The 16683-nt window shown below is 40.3% G+C and overlaps 2 protein-coding genes across 2 annotated transcripts in view; one reads left to right on the top strand and one right to left on the bottom strand.

The window, feature by feature from the left end:
* The window catches only part of PHC3 (polyhomeotic homolog 3), a 66762-nt gene that overhangs the window by 23567 nt on the left and 26512 nt on the right, over positions 1–16683 (top strand). The window contains exons 7-8 of the mRNA XM_008142280.3: positions 5411–5657; positions 14096–14967. Of these exons, the coding sequence (XP_008140502.1) occupies positions 5411–5657; positions 14096–14967 (1119 nt within the window). The remainder of the gene's footprint in view (positions 1–5410; positions 5658–14095; positions 14968–16683) is intronic.
* PRKCI (protein kinase C iota) overlaps positions 1–16683 on the bottom strand; it is a 144899-nt gene that overhangs the window by 117646 nt on the left and 10570 nt on the right. The window lies entirely within an intron of this gene.

Raw genomic sequence — 16683 nt, 5'->3', positions numbered from 1 at the left:
TATTATCAACTTCCAGAATATTTTCTGTTTTATTTTTTATTTATATTTTGTTCCAACTGAAATTTTAATTGATTTATAAGATGTACACAATAAAACAAGGTAAAATAAATGTAAAGCCTGCCAGAAAAAAGTCACAAATAAAGGAAAGTGGCATGGAGGTAGGAGTGAGGAGGCTATTCAGATTATATGCATGGACTTAATTTCAACTCCCACTTCAGTTACTTAATAGTTGTGTGGCTTTAGACAAGTTACTAAACATCTCTAATAGTCATACATACTTCCAGGGTGGGTTGAAGAATGAGTAATATGTATGTTTAGTGTCTAGAACATTATGGGCACTCGTTAGTACCTTTTTTTGCAAGTGGAGGAACAGGAAGACCTGGGTTCAAATTCTGACTTCAGCAACAGTTGCCAGCTTTGTCACTTGCTAGTTGTTTGATTTTGGACAAGGTCATAGTATAGCACAGTGTATAAGTTTAGACTCTGAAGCTAGATTCTCTGGGTTCAAATACATGCTCCACCACTTATTGGCTATCCTTAATTTCTTGCTTCAGCTTCAACATTATAAAATAAAATAAATATTTACAAAATAATTATAATGCTTATTTTATAAATTTGTAGTGAGGATTAAATATATTAATAAATGAAAAACAGAACAGTGTTTCATACATAGTTAGCACTCACTAAACAGCTTTTATTATTACCTTTTCAAGGCCTCAGTTTCTTCACTGTAAACTAGAAATGATAGCTCAGAGTTGTTATAAGGAATACATGAGACAATAATTATAAAGTACGTAGTAATCTGCCTGGCACGTTAGATATCACATGCCACTAATTACTATTTTTGTTATATATTGCCTAAAGACGAGTCACAAATTTGGTACTTAGCTTTGAAGTAGCTAATAGTGAAGAGAGAAACACAACCGTCTAAAAGATTTACAGTTTCCAAGGTAAAATAAATGAGTTAGGAAAATATAACTAACATACTCTCTAGAGCACAATCTGTCTTGTGTGTTCTCATGGAAAAAACATATTACAGTGTCTTTAATAGTATAATGAACATAGTAATTTACAAAAGTGGCTTCAGCTTGATGAGACACAGGTATGAGGCTTTCTGATAATATGACTTAATTGAAAGGTAGACTTTGAGGAGCCTTAAGAAATTTCGCTACAAATGTTTTTCTCTTCTGCTTTTGAAATGGCAGTGAGGGAGACTGGAAGTGTAAGTGATGCTAATACTTTGAATAATCCAGTCGTAACTTTCCTCAAGTTCAGGGCTCTTAGTTTTGAAAAATTTGTGCTTTACTTTGTTAATTTTAAAGCTTATATTTTCAGTTTTTAAAATAATTATTGTGTAATTGAGAACTACCAAATTTGAAGTTTTATTTTAGTACTCTTTTTAAGTGATAGAAGTCAGCATAGTTCATTTTTCCTTAGTATTAACATTTATTTATAGAATACTAAGAAAAAAATAAGAAATTCAGAGTATTTTACTCTTATTTACTATTTTATTTTATTTTATTTTTTTATATTTTATTGATTTTTTACAGAGAGTAAGAGAGAGGGATAGAGAGTTAGAAACATTGATGAGAGAGAAACATCGATTTGCTGCCTCTTGCACACCCCCCACTGGGGATGTGCCCGCAACCAAGGTACATGCCCTTGACCGGAATCGAACCTGGGACCCTTGAGTCCACAGGCCGACGCTCTATCCACTGAGCCAAACCGGTTTCGGCTTATTTACTATTTTAAATGTTCTATCCCTTCTCCCCACCTTTTTTTTCAGAAAAATTTTTTCAGAAAATTTTTTTCAGGAAGGTATCATATAACTAAAAATATGTTTGTAGAAAAGTAAGAAATCTTACTTAGCATGGCTATCTGGGGAATGCTGTGAGAATTGAGAAGAAAACAGCCCTTTGGATTTAAAATCTAGAAACTCAGCTCTGTTGCCGCCAATGTGATATTAACTCTTAGTTTCCTCATCTGCAAAGAAGGGATGCTGCTGTAATTCACAAAATATTTCTTAGATTCAAATAGAACAATTGGTGTGAGAGTATTTGGGTAATCCACTATAAAAATGTAAGGTGTGAAATTAGCAAAAATACTTCACATGAAATTTAGAATTTTTCAAAAGTCAGAAAAGTTTCCATAATTTGATCATTGTTTTCATTTAGATGAAATAAAAGTTGGACTTCAGAGTACACTGATATTCTTTATTTAGAAACGGTGTGTTTTCTGCAAAAGTGAGGCTGTCAAGGAAATCTGAATATGTGATCTTCCTATTAATAGCTAAATTAACTTTGTAATATAATTTAGAAGTATAGTTCAGAGTTTGAAATCTAATATTTAAGCCAAAATGACCACAGATAGGTGTTATAGCCATAGTCTAAAACTTACCTATTCATATAAATAATAAAGAGGGAATATGCCAATTGACCCTCACACTGTCGCAAAGATGGCAGTGCCCACAGCCAGTAAGGAGGGAATATGCTAATTGCCACACCCTCAAAGATGGCAGCACCTACAGCCAGTAAGGAGGGAATATGCTAATTGACGGCCACACCCTCAAAGATGATGGTGCCCACAGCCACAAGATGGCGGCGCTCAGTCCCCTCAGCCCCACTGGGGCGGCAGGCATGCGGCAAGGCCAGGCCCGCCCCCAGGCAGGCCCGGCTGCTCCGTGCGCCTGCCTTCGGAGTCCCCCAGTCCCCTCAGCCCCCCAGCCGCCCAGGACTGGCCCGAAGCGCAGGCAAGCCTCAGATGTCGGCTGCCCAGCCTCCCAGGGCTGGCCTGAGGTGCAGGTAAGCCTCGGATGGCGGCTGCCCAGCTGCCCAGGGCTGCCTGAGGCTCAGGTAACCAGGGCTAGCCGAGGCTTGTGCTGCCGGCAGTGGCAGCAGCAGAGGTGTGATGGATCATTGCCTTCCCCTGATCGCCAGGTTGCCTCCTGCCCCTGAGGGTTCCCGGACTGTGAGAGGGGGCAGGCAGGGTTGAGGGACCCCCCCTCCAGTGCATGAATTTTTATGCACCAGGCCTCTAGTAATATATAATATATAAAATTCACATTTTATTTTTTGCATTAAATTCCAGTATTCCAGAAAACAAAAGAAAAAATTAGAAGAAAAGAGTGTGTTATTTTATAGAAATGGACTGCTTCAGGTTTTAGGGTTCATTGAGTCAAATCTTCATTTACATTGTAAATATATATACTTTTCATTTGAAGGAAATTTTTCAAATTTTCAAGTTTTTAAAATAAATATCACTAGATATTTGTTGAGATTTTTTTTAAGTAAAATATGAACAGGTTTTAATGTTAGCCTAAGAAAACCGTTAATAGAACTAAAAGAAAAAATGTAATATACATGTGTAATATATATTTCAGAATCAGATACAGAAAAATACCTCCGACTTGTGGAGCTTCTGTCATGTTTGCAGTACAGAACTGTGGGAGTACAAACATGAATGTCAGAGATGGGAGCCTGCCAATCAGAGCCTCCATATTTCACAGACACAGACATGAGTAATTTTGAAATAAGCTAGACATTAGGCAGTGCTGTAGGCCAATATGACCCAAATTCCATGAGAAAAGCATTAGATAGGAGAGGAGAAATTATTTCTAATCAGGGGCTTTAGGGAGGATTTTTTGGGATTTTTACTGGGCCTTGAAGGAGCATTGAGGAAGAATGGCATTTGAGGAAAGAGGAGCTTGAGCAAGGACTATAAATGAAGGAAGTGCAAGGTAGTTTGGAAAAGGGCAAGTAGATGCCGAGACCGGTTTGGCTCAGTGGATAGAGCGTCGGCCTGCGGACTCAAGGGTCCCGGGTTCGATTCCGGTCAAGGGCATGTACCTTGGTTGCGGGCACGTCCCCAGTGGGGGGTGTGCAGGAGGCAGCTGGTCGATGTTTCTCTCTCATCGATGTTTCTGACTCTCTTTCCCTCTCTCTTCCTCTCTGTAAAAAATCAATAAAATATATTAAAAAAAAAAAAAAAGAAAAGGGCAAGTAGAACAGGATGGCTAGAATATGAGTATGATGGACTGGAATAGTGGAAAATGGGGCTTGAAGTGATTTGGGCCTTGACTTTGAGAAACCTGAATTTTAGCACATTTTATTTTTTGCATTACATTTCAGTAATAAAATAGTTTTAGTCCACTTATATTGCTATGAGATATTTGACAAAAGTCAGAGAAGATGCTCCATATGGTCTCACTTAGAAGATTTCTTTCAATAGCTTAGGATAGAACTGATGAAAACCTCAACTGCTCTGAAACATTTGTTTAGCACCTGCTATTGGCTGATCACTGCATTTGGCACCTGGATCTAAGATAATGTATAGCCTTTGAGCATCAGTTAATAATATAGTTGTAGAGACAGAACACACATGAAACTGAAGAATATTTATGAAGCACAATGTATCATTTGCTTTGTCACTTTATAATCTCTTACTTCAGTTTCCCTCCCAGGGCTAGTGCTAGCATAAATGTATTCGGTGCATTCATTCCAGATAGGCAAAAACTTGGGCAGCTATTGGAGAGGCATATTCTGCCTGGCTATTTAGAAATGTTATAAACTTCATGTGAATGTAATTGGATTATTCTTGCCACCATGCAGACTGGCAGTATGTTTAGAATAGCACTGGGTATAGATAGGAGCTGTCATAGAAACCATTTTAAGGCCATACACAATCTTTTCACTTCATGAAATCTGGTTCTCAAAGGCAAGTGAGTGTTCTATACAACAGCAACAACATATAACAAACATCTTTAAAAAGGAGTTAATGGGAAATGATTTTCATAATTATCATAGTGGGGTAGATGATTTGATGAATTTGTTTTCTTACTAGTACAAGATTAGCGTTCCCTTATAATCTCTATAGAGCTGATAACTTCTTTGTTATCTTTCTTATACTTATTAAGACAGCAGTGTTGTATCCACACTCTCTAATTATGTAAGTTTATGAGGTACTTGTAACCTTAAAATGTTCACAGTCCTGCCATGGTACAGCAGTCTGAGATGGAAGGAATTGCTCATTGTTCTCTACACACCTTGGGCTCCCCCACCTCTGCATCTTTGCTCAAGTATTCCCCTTTACTTGGAATGACCTTCCTCAAAAATGCAGTATGTTGCAGAGTAATTTACTCATAGTTCAGAGTTCATATATATATTCCATTTTTATTGAGTTCTTAATGATTCTTTCCCATAATGTCTTTTTTAAAAATTCACTTAGTACTTAAGATTTGATTACTTAGAATAATAACTCCCCTTTCTCACAGGATTAATCAGTTGTTTCAAGTGCTTGGAGCTTTATGAAAAGCATAATATAAATATATTGTCATTATTACTATAATGTAATGATTACCACGTGAATTAATACCATCTGTTTCATCCCTATTTTTTGTTATGTGGTTCTTTAGGTTCAGAATTTAACATTACGCAGCCAGAAGTTGGGTGTGTTATCTAGCTCACAGAACGGTCCACCAAAAAGCACTGGTCAAACTCAGTCATTGACAATTTGTCATAACAAAACAACAGTAACCAGTTCTAAAATCAGCCAACGAGATCCTTCTCCAGAAAGTATTAGAAAAGGAGAAAGTCCAAGTCTGGAATCACGAAGCACAGCTGTCACCCGGACATCAAGTATTCACCAGTTAATAGCACCAGGTGGGATAAAACTTTTGCTGACAATAGTTGCATTATTCATTTTCTTAGCAGGCAGAGAAAAACAAAAGATGTCCATTACTTGAATAAGAATGGTAATTTTAAAGCATTTTATAATGTGAATTTCATAAGTAAAAAAAAAAAATTTCAATATTGTAGCTTGAAAAAAGAGAAATCAAAAAAACCCAATAGCTAAAACAAATTATAATAATAAAATGGATTTTTGGGGGTGAGTTGACATTTGACTAACATCTTCATTATGTGCTAGTTTCCTACTATAGCAATAAAACCTTTTAGCTTTAGAGACAAGATTTGTGTGTAGTTCATTTAATATGCTTTAGTGGAACAAAATTAAAAGCCTTTTAAAAAAGTATGTATTGTTTTTGTTTAAAATTGTCATTAGTGGGAGGAATTTATCACTTTCCAAAAATAAGATTATACACAATTATTTTCTTTACCACATTGCTTTTTTCCATCTTGGATTTCATCTTTAAGAGGAAGATGTCAGGGAGTCAACTAAGTTATTTTCATTCTCATCAAACTTTGAATCCCATGTGCACTCCTGCTATCTACAGATAATCTTGCTTTATGGTTCTCATGTTGAAAATGTTGGGGCCATCTCGAGTGAGTTTTCTTACCATCTCTTCTACTCATCTCAGAATTTGTCAATGTTGAGCTTTCTTCACTTCTAATAAGATAAGGAATTATCTGATTTCCTCTTTAAAGTTAGCACTATTTGCTTGTGTCATTGATTGCATCGTTTTTACCGGCTCCTGACCTTCTGTCATAGTTATTATTGCATCTTTTGTCTTTCTCATGCTGAATATTTTTCCTTTGTTTCTCCAGCATACTTAGGTCTCCCTAACCTTAATATATATGCATATGTTTTTATACCAGTATAATTATTATTTGTTGAAAGTGTGTGTGTGTGTGTGAGAGAGAGAGAGAGTGAGAGAGAGAGAGAGAGGTACTGGGTTAGACACCTCACATATGTTTTATTTTTTTTTTAATTTTTTTATCCAACCTCATCAGGCAAGCAACTTCTTTCTATCCTTTTATAACTGCGTTGCTTTCTAAAGATTTATTTTACACTACTGAAGTCTGCATTTACTCCACTTAAACCGATTTCTCTTTTTAAGTTTCCTCTGTGCCATTTTCTCTAAATCACGTAATCTCAAACTTTTGGAATTATTTGATTCCTTTTGTTGGAATTCTCTCATTACTTTGAATTTGTATAGCATTTTTATGCTTTTTTAATGGCACTTTTTCTTTTATACTAGGTGGTAAGCCCTTTGAAGGTAGGATAATAATATTGAGCACTTGTGTTTCAGGCACTTTACATTTATTGTTTCTTTTTCAGATTCACCTTTTCATCCTTTTATCTTATACTAGAGGCCCGGTGCACGAAATTTGTGCACGGAGGGGGGCTGTCCCTCAGCCCAGCCTGTACCCTCTCCAATATGGGACCCCTCAAGGGATGTCGGACTGCCCGTTTAGGCCCGATCCCGGATCGGGCCTAAACGGGCAGTTGGACATCCCTCTCACAATCCAGGACTGCTGGCTCCCAACTGCTTGCCTGCCTGCCTTCCTGATTGCCCCTAACCGCTTCTGCCTGCCAGCCTGATCACCCCCTAACCACTCTGCTGCCAGCCTGTTTGCCCCCAACTTCCTTCCTCTGCCGGCCTGGTCACCCCTAACTGCCCTCTCCTGCAGAGTTGATCACCTCCAACTGCCCTCCCTTGCAGGCCTGGTCCTTCTCAACTGCACTCCCTTGCAGGCCAGGTGCCTCCCAACTGCCCTCTCCTGCTGGCCATCTTGTGGTGGCCATCCTGTGTCCACATCGGGGCAGGATCTTTGACCACATGGGGGCAGCTATATTGTGTGTTGCAGTGATGAGCAATCTGCATATTACTCTTTTATTAGATAGGATAGAGGCCTGGTACAGGGGTGGGGGCCAGCTGGTTTGCCCTGAAGGGTGTCCCGGATCAGGTGGGGGTTCCCTTGGGGCGTGGGGCGGCCTGAGCGAGGGGCCCGTGGTGGTTTGCAGGCTGGCCACGCCCCCTGGCAACCCAAGCGGAGGCCCTGGTATCTGGAATTTATTTTCCTTCTACAATTGAAACTTTGTAGCCTGGAGCAGAGCCAAGCCTGGGGCTCCCTCCGAGGCCGGCAGCCATTTCTGTTGGGGTTATAATTGAAACTTAGTTGCCTTAAGCGGGTGGGCCCTGCCAGGGTGTGCGGAAAGCTTTGCTTCCCCTGTTGCCGGCGGCAACCCTGGCCTGCTCTCTCAAGCTCCATTCTGCTGCCATTTGTTTGAATTTGTTTACCTTCTATAATTGAAACTTTGTAGCTTGAGTGGAGGCTTAGGCCTGGCAAGGGCAGGTGGAAAGCTTGGCTTCCTCTATTACCTAGGAAACCTTGCTCTCTGTGGCTGTAGCCATCTTGGTTTGGGTTAATTTGCATACTCGCTCTGATTGGATGATGGGCGTGGCTTGTGGGTGTGTCGGAGGTATGGTCAATTTGCATATTTGTCTATTATTAGGTAGGATACTAGAGGCCCAGTGCACGAAATTCGTGCACGGGTGTGGTCCCTAGGCCTGGCCAGCGATCAGAGCTGATCAGGTTCCCTGCCTCCTCCTCCACTCCCCGCCTGCACACTGCCACCGCGTGGCTCCCTGCCTCTTCCCCTCCTCCTTCCTTTGCTGCCCATGTTTGCCACTACCCACCCCCGGTTCCCTGTCCCGGACTGGGGCCCAGCCCTGATCGGGTGATCAGGACCTGCTGACTGGGGGAGGGACCGTGAGGTTGGCCGGCAGGGGGGAGGGGCCAACCGCCACTGTAGCGGGCAGGCAGCAGGCCGATTGGGGCCTGCTGGCTAGGGGGAGGGCCAGGGGGAGGGACCCAGGAGGTTGGCCGCTGGCCCCAAGGAGGGAGCTGGCCCTCAGCCCCTCTGGAAAGGGGCCGCGTCCACCGCCACCCACCCCCGGTTCCCTAGCCCAGCCCGGGAGCCTGCTGGTGTGGGGGAGGGACCAGGAGTTTGGCCGGCAGGCCCCATCAGAAATTGGGGCCTGTGGGCTGGGGGCAGCTCCTGTGTTGAGCATCTGTCCCCTGGTGGTCAGTGCATGTCATAGTGACGGGTCGCTCCATCTTAATGGTCGCTTAGGCTTTTATATATATAAATATTTCTCTTCAATAGATGGACTGTAAATATTTGTTGGATTAATAGTTGATATTTTTCCCATTTCAATAGTGGACATTATAACAGTTTTTTTCATTTATATTAGTTAGATATCACTGCTTAGAATTCTTAAATCTAAATCTTTAGATAAGTACAGTGTTTGTTATAATGTATAAATTAATAAGTTTATTCATAGTATAGTTAGATGTGAATTGTTTTTTATAAACATCTGTGTGACAGGTTCTGCTCTCTTTATGGATTGATAACAGGATTTTTATATTGTACTAGAGGCCTGGTGCACGACATTCGTGCACTGAGGGGGGGTGGTCCCTCAGCCTGGCCTATGCCCTAAGCCAGCAGACAGACATCCCCCAAGGGGTCCTTAGTGCTGCTGTGGAGGTGGGAGAGGCTCCTGCCACTGCTGTGCTCACCAGCCGTGAGCTTGGCTTCTGGCTGAGCTGTGCTCCCCCTGTGGGAGTGCACTGACATGGGGCAGCTCCTGCATTAAGTGGCTGCCCCCTGGTGGTCAGTGCACTTCATAGTGACTGGTCGTTCCTCCGTTCGGTTGATTTGCATATTAGCCTTTTATTATATAGTATTATTATATAGGACTAGTGGCCTGGTGCACGAAATTTGTGCATGGGGGGGGTGTCCCTCAGCCCGGCCTGCATCCCTCTCACAATCTGGGACCACTGGCTCCTAACCCCTCACCTGCCTGCCTGCCTGATTGCCCCTAACCACTTCTGCCTGCCAGCCTGATCGCCCCTAACTGCTCCCCTGCTGGCTTGATCTCCCCTAGCCACCTCTGCCTTGGTCCTGCACCTGGAACCCAGGATTCCATCCTCCAGCCAGCTGCAAACACCCAGGACCCAGGCGTCCCTCTCTTTGGCTGGCCACAGGCACCATGACCTAGGCCGGCTTTGCCTGGGCCGACTGCAGCTGCAGGAGGCGGTGGGCAAGGTGGCTTTGCCCAGGCCGCAGGCGCTGGTACCTGGGACCGCGGGGTGGGCGGCTTCTCCCGCTGGCTGCAGCCCAGGACCATGGGGCAGGCGGCTTCTCCATCTCCCAGGCCGCAGCCAGCTGCAGGTGCTGGCGCCCGGGACTGCGGGGCGGGCAGCTTCTCTGTCTCCCAGGCCGCAGCCAGCCTCAGGTGCTTGCGCCCAGACTGCGGGCGGGCGGGTGGCTTCTCCGTTTCCCCTGGGACCATGGGACAGGCGGCTTCTCCAGCTGGCTGCGGCCCAGGACCACAGGGCAGGCGGCTTCTTCGTCTCCCTGGCCACAGCCAGCCGCAGGTGCTGGCACCTGGGACCGCAACCAGGCAGCTTCACCCAGCTGGCTTTGTCAGGAAGGACGTCTGGATGGTTGTCCAGAAGGTCTCCCAGTCTAATTAGCATGCTATTCTTTTATTAGTAAAATTGTCCAGAGATTCTCAGCTTCAAACCAGCCTCTCTGGCCAGTGTTGATAAGAGTCAGTGAGGAGCAGCAGTGACCCACTGTACTTGGAATGACTGCTTGGGACAATTTCTAGTAATTCCCACAGTTTTGATAGATTATACTGGAAGGTAGGTTAATTCTCTCCCAAAGAGACTGTTACCTTCAGAGAAAGCTAGGAACTTTTTCAGGGTTATTTCAAGCAGGGAGCTCTACTTTTAGATTTTCAGTCTCCCTGAACTCCCAGTACCTGTTTCTAAGTTGACACTTATTCTTCCCCCTTTCACTGGTAGTGCAATAATATCCTTGTAGTTGTCTTCCTCTGATGGCCAATATTTTATGTAGGTGTGGAGGAGACCGGTAAGCTAAAACAGTCAGAGTCTCGGGAGAATTGCAATTCCAAATTCAGATGCTGTGTGTATTTACCTAGTATTCTATGGTGTTGTCGATTAGAAACAAAACCAAATGGAACATCCTAACTCATGTAAACTTTGCAGCTACCAAATTGTAAGTTTGTTAAAATTTATTCAAGACTTACACTGTGGTTATTCAAAGCAATTTATATCTTCTGACGAAAGCTGTATTTTCCAGCCTTTTAGTTTTCCTGCTCTTGCTGTTGGGAAGTTAGTCTGAAGCTAAGCTTTATTTTGGGAGATTCTTGGATTGGTAATTTATCCTTTTCCTCAATTAGTAAAATGCTTGTTCCTACAGGTAACTTACAAATACTAAAAGAATCTGTGTTCCAGTATACTATAGTTTAATAATTATTATAATGAACAAGGTTATTGCTTCCTTGTATATATTTTTAGGGTACTAAAATTTGGTTTTCTTCATTTCTTCTTGAAGGGGGAGTTCCCACTTGATAGTTAATAATTCTATTTTTATTATATAAAATAAGGCAAATGTCTGGAAATTAACCTTAACAATAGTAGAGCTCAAGTTTTTTATAGCAGTTTTTAGAGCTTTTATGAAATTAGTCTAGTTGGAAAAATATATATACCCTTTTTTGTTTATTTGTTTAAAATATTATCTTTAGTATTACATATGTCTTCTTTTGCCCCCATTGACCTCCCCCCATATACCTTTTTTTTTTGCAGACATTAATTCAGTGTGTAATGAAAAGCCTGTGTTAGTCTGTTCAGGCTGCCATAAAAAAAAAAATACCATAGACTGGGTGTTTTAAACAACAGTTCTAGAGGCTGGAAAGCCCAAGATCAAGATCTGGCAGTGTTTAGTTTTTGGTGAGAGCTCTTCCTGGCTTGCAGATGGCTGCGTTCTAGCTGCATTCTCACATGGCCTTTCATCTGAGCGCTAGTAGAGAGGATAGTGAGCCCTCTGGGGTCTTTTCTTACAAGGGCACTAATTGTCTTAGGTCAGGGTCCCACTTTTCTGACCTCATTTAACCTTAATTACTTCCTTAGTGGCCCCAACACCAAATTGTCATATTAGGGTTAGGGCTTTAACACATGAATTTTGTGGGACACAAACATTCAGTCCATAACAGGAACCCAGACTTAGTTAGAAATATGGGTCCTTGGTGATTTCAGGCAAGTCACTTAATGCTCAGAGTTTCTTCACCTGTAACATATTGGATTAGTGTAGTACCCTATCTACCTCATGGCGTTGTTTTAACTATTTGGTGGTGGTGGTGGGGGGTGTTTGTAACTATTGAATAAAATAATGTATTTAGTAATTTACAGTAATATATTATTTATAGTAATTAGAGTTCTACTACATAAGTGAGAGATGATGCCAATCATAAATTCTCCAAGTATAATGCCACCCTGACAATAAAGTGTTTATTAAAACCAGAAAAAAACAAGCATTATATGATTTTCCAGAGCACTAGTGCTTTTCTTGCACAGAAGTATTTTTTCAGATATCCTCATAATTATTCCGTAATAGATGTGCTTGGTAGTTGGACTTATGGACAATATAATGGATTCACTTTGATTTCTGATCAAAGAAAAATTTAACCTAGGTGAAAGGATAGACTATTAATCTGTTGAATTATCAACTCTAGAATATAAAAAAAAAATTATTTCTAGAGCACAGAAAGAATTTTTATTTCTGTGAACATAATACCTATTATTATTAAAGAATATGCTAAATTTTAATTATAACTTAAAATTGAATTAAAATGGGCCTTTGCTGTTATACTTGCAAACACTCTATTTTTTAATCTGTAAAAGGGGAATAATACCTATCTACTTCATAGGCACTTATTTTTAGTACAATGAGCAATGTGTAAGTACCTTGAGCCCCTTGGAAGAAAGGCACTCTATAGATATCCAAAATTTTATTGAATACTTATAGAGTCTTTATCAGTACATTTATAAAGTGCTGACAATTTTCAATCTTAGTTTGAAATGCCAGTCTAGTTAGATGAAAATTATTTTGTTAGATGAATTTTAATTTCCATTTAAAAAATTCATGGATATTTGTTGGACCTTCTAAATTTCTTTTTGAGATGTTAACCAGATGTTAATTTTCTTAAAGGATCTCGAAAAATTTTAAAAACCCACCAAATGCAGAAATGTTTAAAAAGAAAAGTTGTTAGAAGTTTTTATAAGGCCTTTGTCACAAATGTGGCTGAGTATAAAAATAGATGCAAGATGTTTCTTTATCTTCACATTCTGAAATTAAGAAAAAAATTTTGCCCTATCTTTAGATCTGTTTTAATTTTTACATGATATTAATATTAGCCACCTTTTCAGTTTATCTTCTAGTGAACCCAGTTTCTTTTTTTTTACACTTATTTTCAATTACAGTTAGCATACAGTATTATATTAGTTTCAGCTTTGAAACATAATGATTATATATTTATATATAGTGAACCCAGTTTCCATTCTTATTTAGATAGAGTGGATTTCACCAGTAGCTCCCTCTTTGTAAATATAAACACCAGTATGCAAAAGAGGCATAATGATGGGGATACTTGATTTTGTTAATTTTTTATCTGTATTGTCGCTGTTGTGAGTGGCTCCTCTGTGGAGAAAACTAGTACTATCATTTATAGATTACTGTAGGTTTTTTTTTTTTGTGTGTGTGTGTATTTGCTTGTGTTTTTTTTTTGGGGGGGGCGGGGCAGAGAAGTAAAACAAGATCCTTTATTTAGACAGTATGAATTTTTTTATTGCCTCATTTTCTCTGCAAGCAAAACTAGTGCTCTCCTAGATTTGGAAGGGCCCCTGGAATTTGATTTCTTTTACAATGATTATTTGACTGTGCTCTAGGCGTTACACATCTGTTTTGCTTAATTGAATTATCTTTTCCTGCAAAACATTTTCTCTTCCTTGGTCAAATAATACCAACTCTTTCATCTTGGCTCAATCTGGTAACTTATTTGGGAAGCTTTATAAGTGATTACATTGGTGATTAGTTGGAAGAATGTTTAGACACAGATTAGAAAGGATGATACTTTTATTTTATGGATTTTAATATTGCATTTTTATGATTTTGAGGTTATCTTTATATATATTATACTTATTCAGTGATACTCCTCTTCTCCCCAAAGAAGGAATTTAAGTGGATAACGTTGTTAAAAGTTAACATAGATTTTCTGGGGACCTATACAATTTAATAAGAATAAATCATGTATAGATTCAGATTTATAAATTAATTGTTTTAGGCAGTTTTATCACAGTGCAGCTTATTTTATGAAATTTATAGTTTTCCAAGGAAAAGTTGTTTGTCATTACATTTTGAAGTCACTCTTATCTGGAAGACTTTTAGTAGCCTTCTGATGTAAAAAATTTCCTTCTTTAAATTTATTTAAAATTTCAATTATATTTTTAAAATAAATACTAATTGTCATTTTTTTTCTCTCTCACAGCTTCATATCCTCCAATTCAGCCTCATCCTCTAATAAAGCATCAACAGATTCCTCTTCATTCACCACCTCCCAAGGTTTCCCATCATCAGCTGATATTACAACAGCAGCAGCAGCAGATGCAGCCAATTACACTCCAAAATCCAACTCAAGATCCACCCCCATCCCAGCACTGTATACCACTCCAAAACCATGGCCTTCCTCCAGTTCCCAGTAATGCCCAGTCACAGCATTGTTCACCAATTCAGAGTCATCCCCCTCCTTTAACAATGTCTCCTAGCCAGTCACAGTCAGCACAGCAGTCAGTAGTGGTGTCTCCTCCACCACCTCATTCACCAAGTCAGTCTCCTACCATAATTATTCATCCACAAGCACTTATTCAGCCACACCCTCTTATGTCATCAGCTCTCCAGCCAGGGACAAACTTGCAACAGTCCACTGCTAATCAGGTGCAGCCAACAGCACAGCTGAATCTTCCATCCCATCTTCCACTTTCAGCTTCCCCTGTTGTACACATTGGCCCCGTTCAGCAGTCCGCCTTGGTGTCCCCAGGTCAGCAGATTGTGTCTCCAGCATCACACCAGCAATATTCAGCCCTGCAGTCCTCTCCAATCCCAATTGCAACCCCTCCGCAGATGTCAACATCTCCTCCAGCTCAGATTCCACCACTACCCTTACAGTCTATGCAATCTTTACAAGTGCAGCCTGAAATTCTATCCCAGGGCCAGGTTTTAGTACAGAATGCTTTGGTGTCAGAAGAGGAGCTTCCAGCTGCAGAAGCTTTGGTCCAGTTGCCATTTCAGACTCTTCCTCCTCCACAGACTGTTGCGGTAAACCTACAAGTACAACCACCAGCACCTGTTGATCCACCAGTGGTAAGCCCTTGGAAGCTATTTGACTTTCTTGCTGAACTGAAAGTAAAAACAATTTTCTCCTACATTATGTTCATTGCTAGAGCTACATGCCTGTGAGTTTCAAAAGTTGGAAATTTACATCTGTCAATTTCTGACAAACATGCTGTATGGGCAAAAAAAAAAACACAGGCAATTTGTTGTATGGTTGCATGCTTGATAATTTGTGATGGTTATTAAAGTCCCTTGTTAATTTTATTACTATTTAAACAAATCCATCTGCTATCTTTACAGAGTTGATTTTTTTTCCCCAAGGGAATACATTTGAACCAGTGTCATCTGCACAAAGTTTTTTCTCTTAAGGTGATTATCCTTCATAGATCCCTTCTGTTGGCTTGTATGTTCTTAAACGTATGGCTTATGTAGCTAACCTTTTTGGTTGTATGCATTCTGAAGTCCTGGGCCTTTCTTCAGAAGCTTTTGTTTCAAGATGGAGTATGCTTGTATGATACAATTTTTTTGTAAAATTATATATTGTAATTAAAATTGTAAAAACATTTATTCTAGGAAAGAATTTAACTTTACAAAAAAATTAACTGTAGACTATCAGAATTATTAAACTTCTGATTTTTAAATTTCTACTAAGGGAAAATATATAATTAAAATATTTCTCATTTAAAACCCTGGAAAAATCTCAGTGGATAAATTGAATACTGAGGATGAAAAAAATCCATTGGGGGGAGTAAAAATTTTGAGTAATTGAGATTGTGGTGAAATTTATCAGACTAAACCTCTAAAAATGGTACATGTTGTCTAGAAAGGAAAATTGTCTTGAAAAGTGTTTTTCTTTAAAAATTTTCTAAAGGATTTTTTAGATTTATAAAATAATTTACAGTAAAAATTGAATAAGGTCTTAAAATTTTTAGGCAGAATGATCAAATTCATAATTAATTTATAACTGAAGAAAACGGTCTTCCCAAAAGGAGGTTTATATCTTTACATAAAGACCTCACTGAAGGGACTTTAAGACCTTTAACCATTTGCTCAGAAAGGAAGGGAGTTTCAAAGTCTGTTCCTTAATGGGAAACATTTTGATCCTCAGGATGCTAATTTATAGATTCTTTATTGTCATTACGACTGATGTAATAGACTGATGTAAAAGAGATTGAATTCCATTTCCTGTTCACTTTTGTTAAAAACTAGAGGCCTGGTGCACGAATTTGTGCACTGGTGGGGTCCTCAGCCTAGCCTGCTCCCTCTTGCAATCTGGGACCCGTTGGGGGATGTCGCACTGCCTGGAGAGGTGTAGTAGTGGGGCCAGGCACTGCGCCGCTCCCGCTCATCCCAGCCCCACTGTGCCTGCTGCCACTGCCACTTGGTAGCACGCTGCTGTGGAGGCGGGAGAGGCTTGCACCGCCACAGCTGTGCTCGCAAGCCGTGAGCCTGGTGTCTGGCTCCCGTCAGTCAGCTGAGTGGCACTCCCGCTCTGGGAGTGCACTGACCACCAGGGGCCAGTTCCTGCCCCCTGGTGGTCAGCGCACATCATAGCAACTGGTCAACCAGTCATTCGGTTGCTTAGGCTTTTATATATATAGATAGAACTTGACAGAAACAACAATGGGCATCTAGAAATAAGTTTACCATTCAATTATCATGTCTATATTTTCTTTTAATGGAATTTTGGAGCGTTTACAATGGATATTGTAACAAAAACACAGGTTTCGAAGTGTGTAGTATCTT

The sequence above is a fragment of the Eptesicus fuscus genome, chromosome 3 (assembly GCF_027574615.1).
Source record: "Eptesicus fuscus isolate TK198812 chromosome 3, DD_ASM_mEF_20220401, whole genome shotgun sequence".
Classification (NCBI taxonomy): domain Eukaryota; kingdom Metazoa; phylum Chordata; class Mammalia; order Chiroptera; family Vespertilionidae; genus Eptesicus; species Eptesicus fuscus.
The sequence above is the reverse complement of the archived record's forward strand: the minus strand, read 5'-3'. Positions and strand labels throughout refer to the sequence as shown.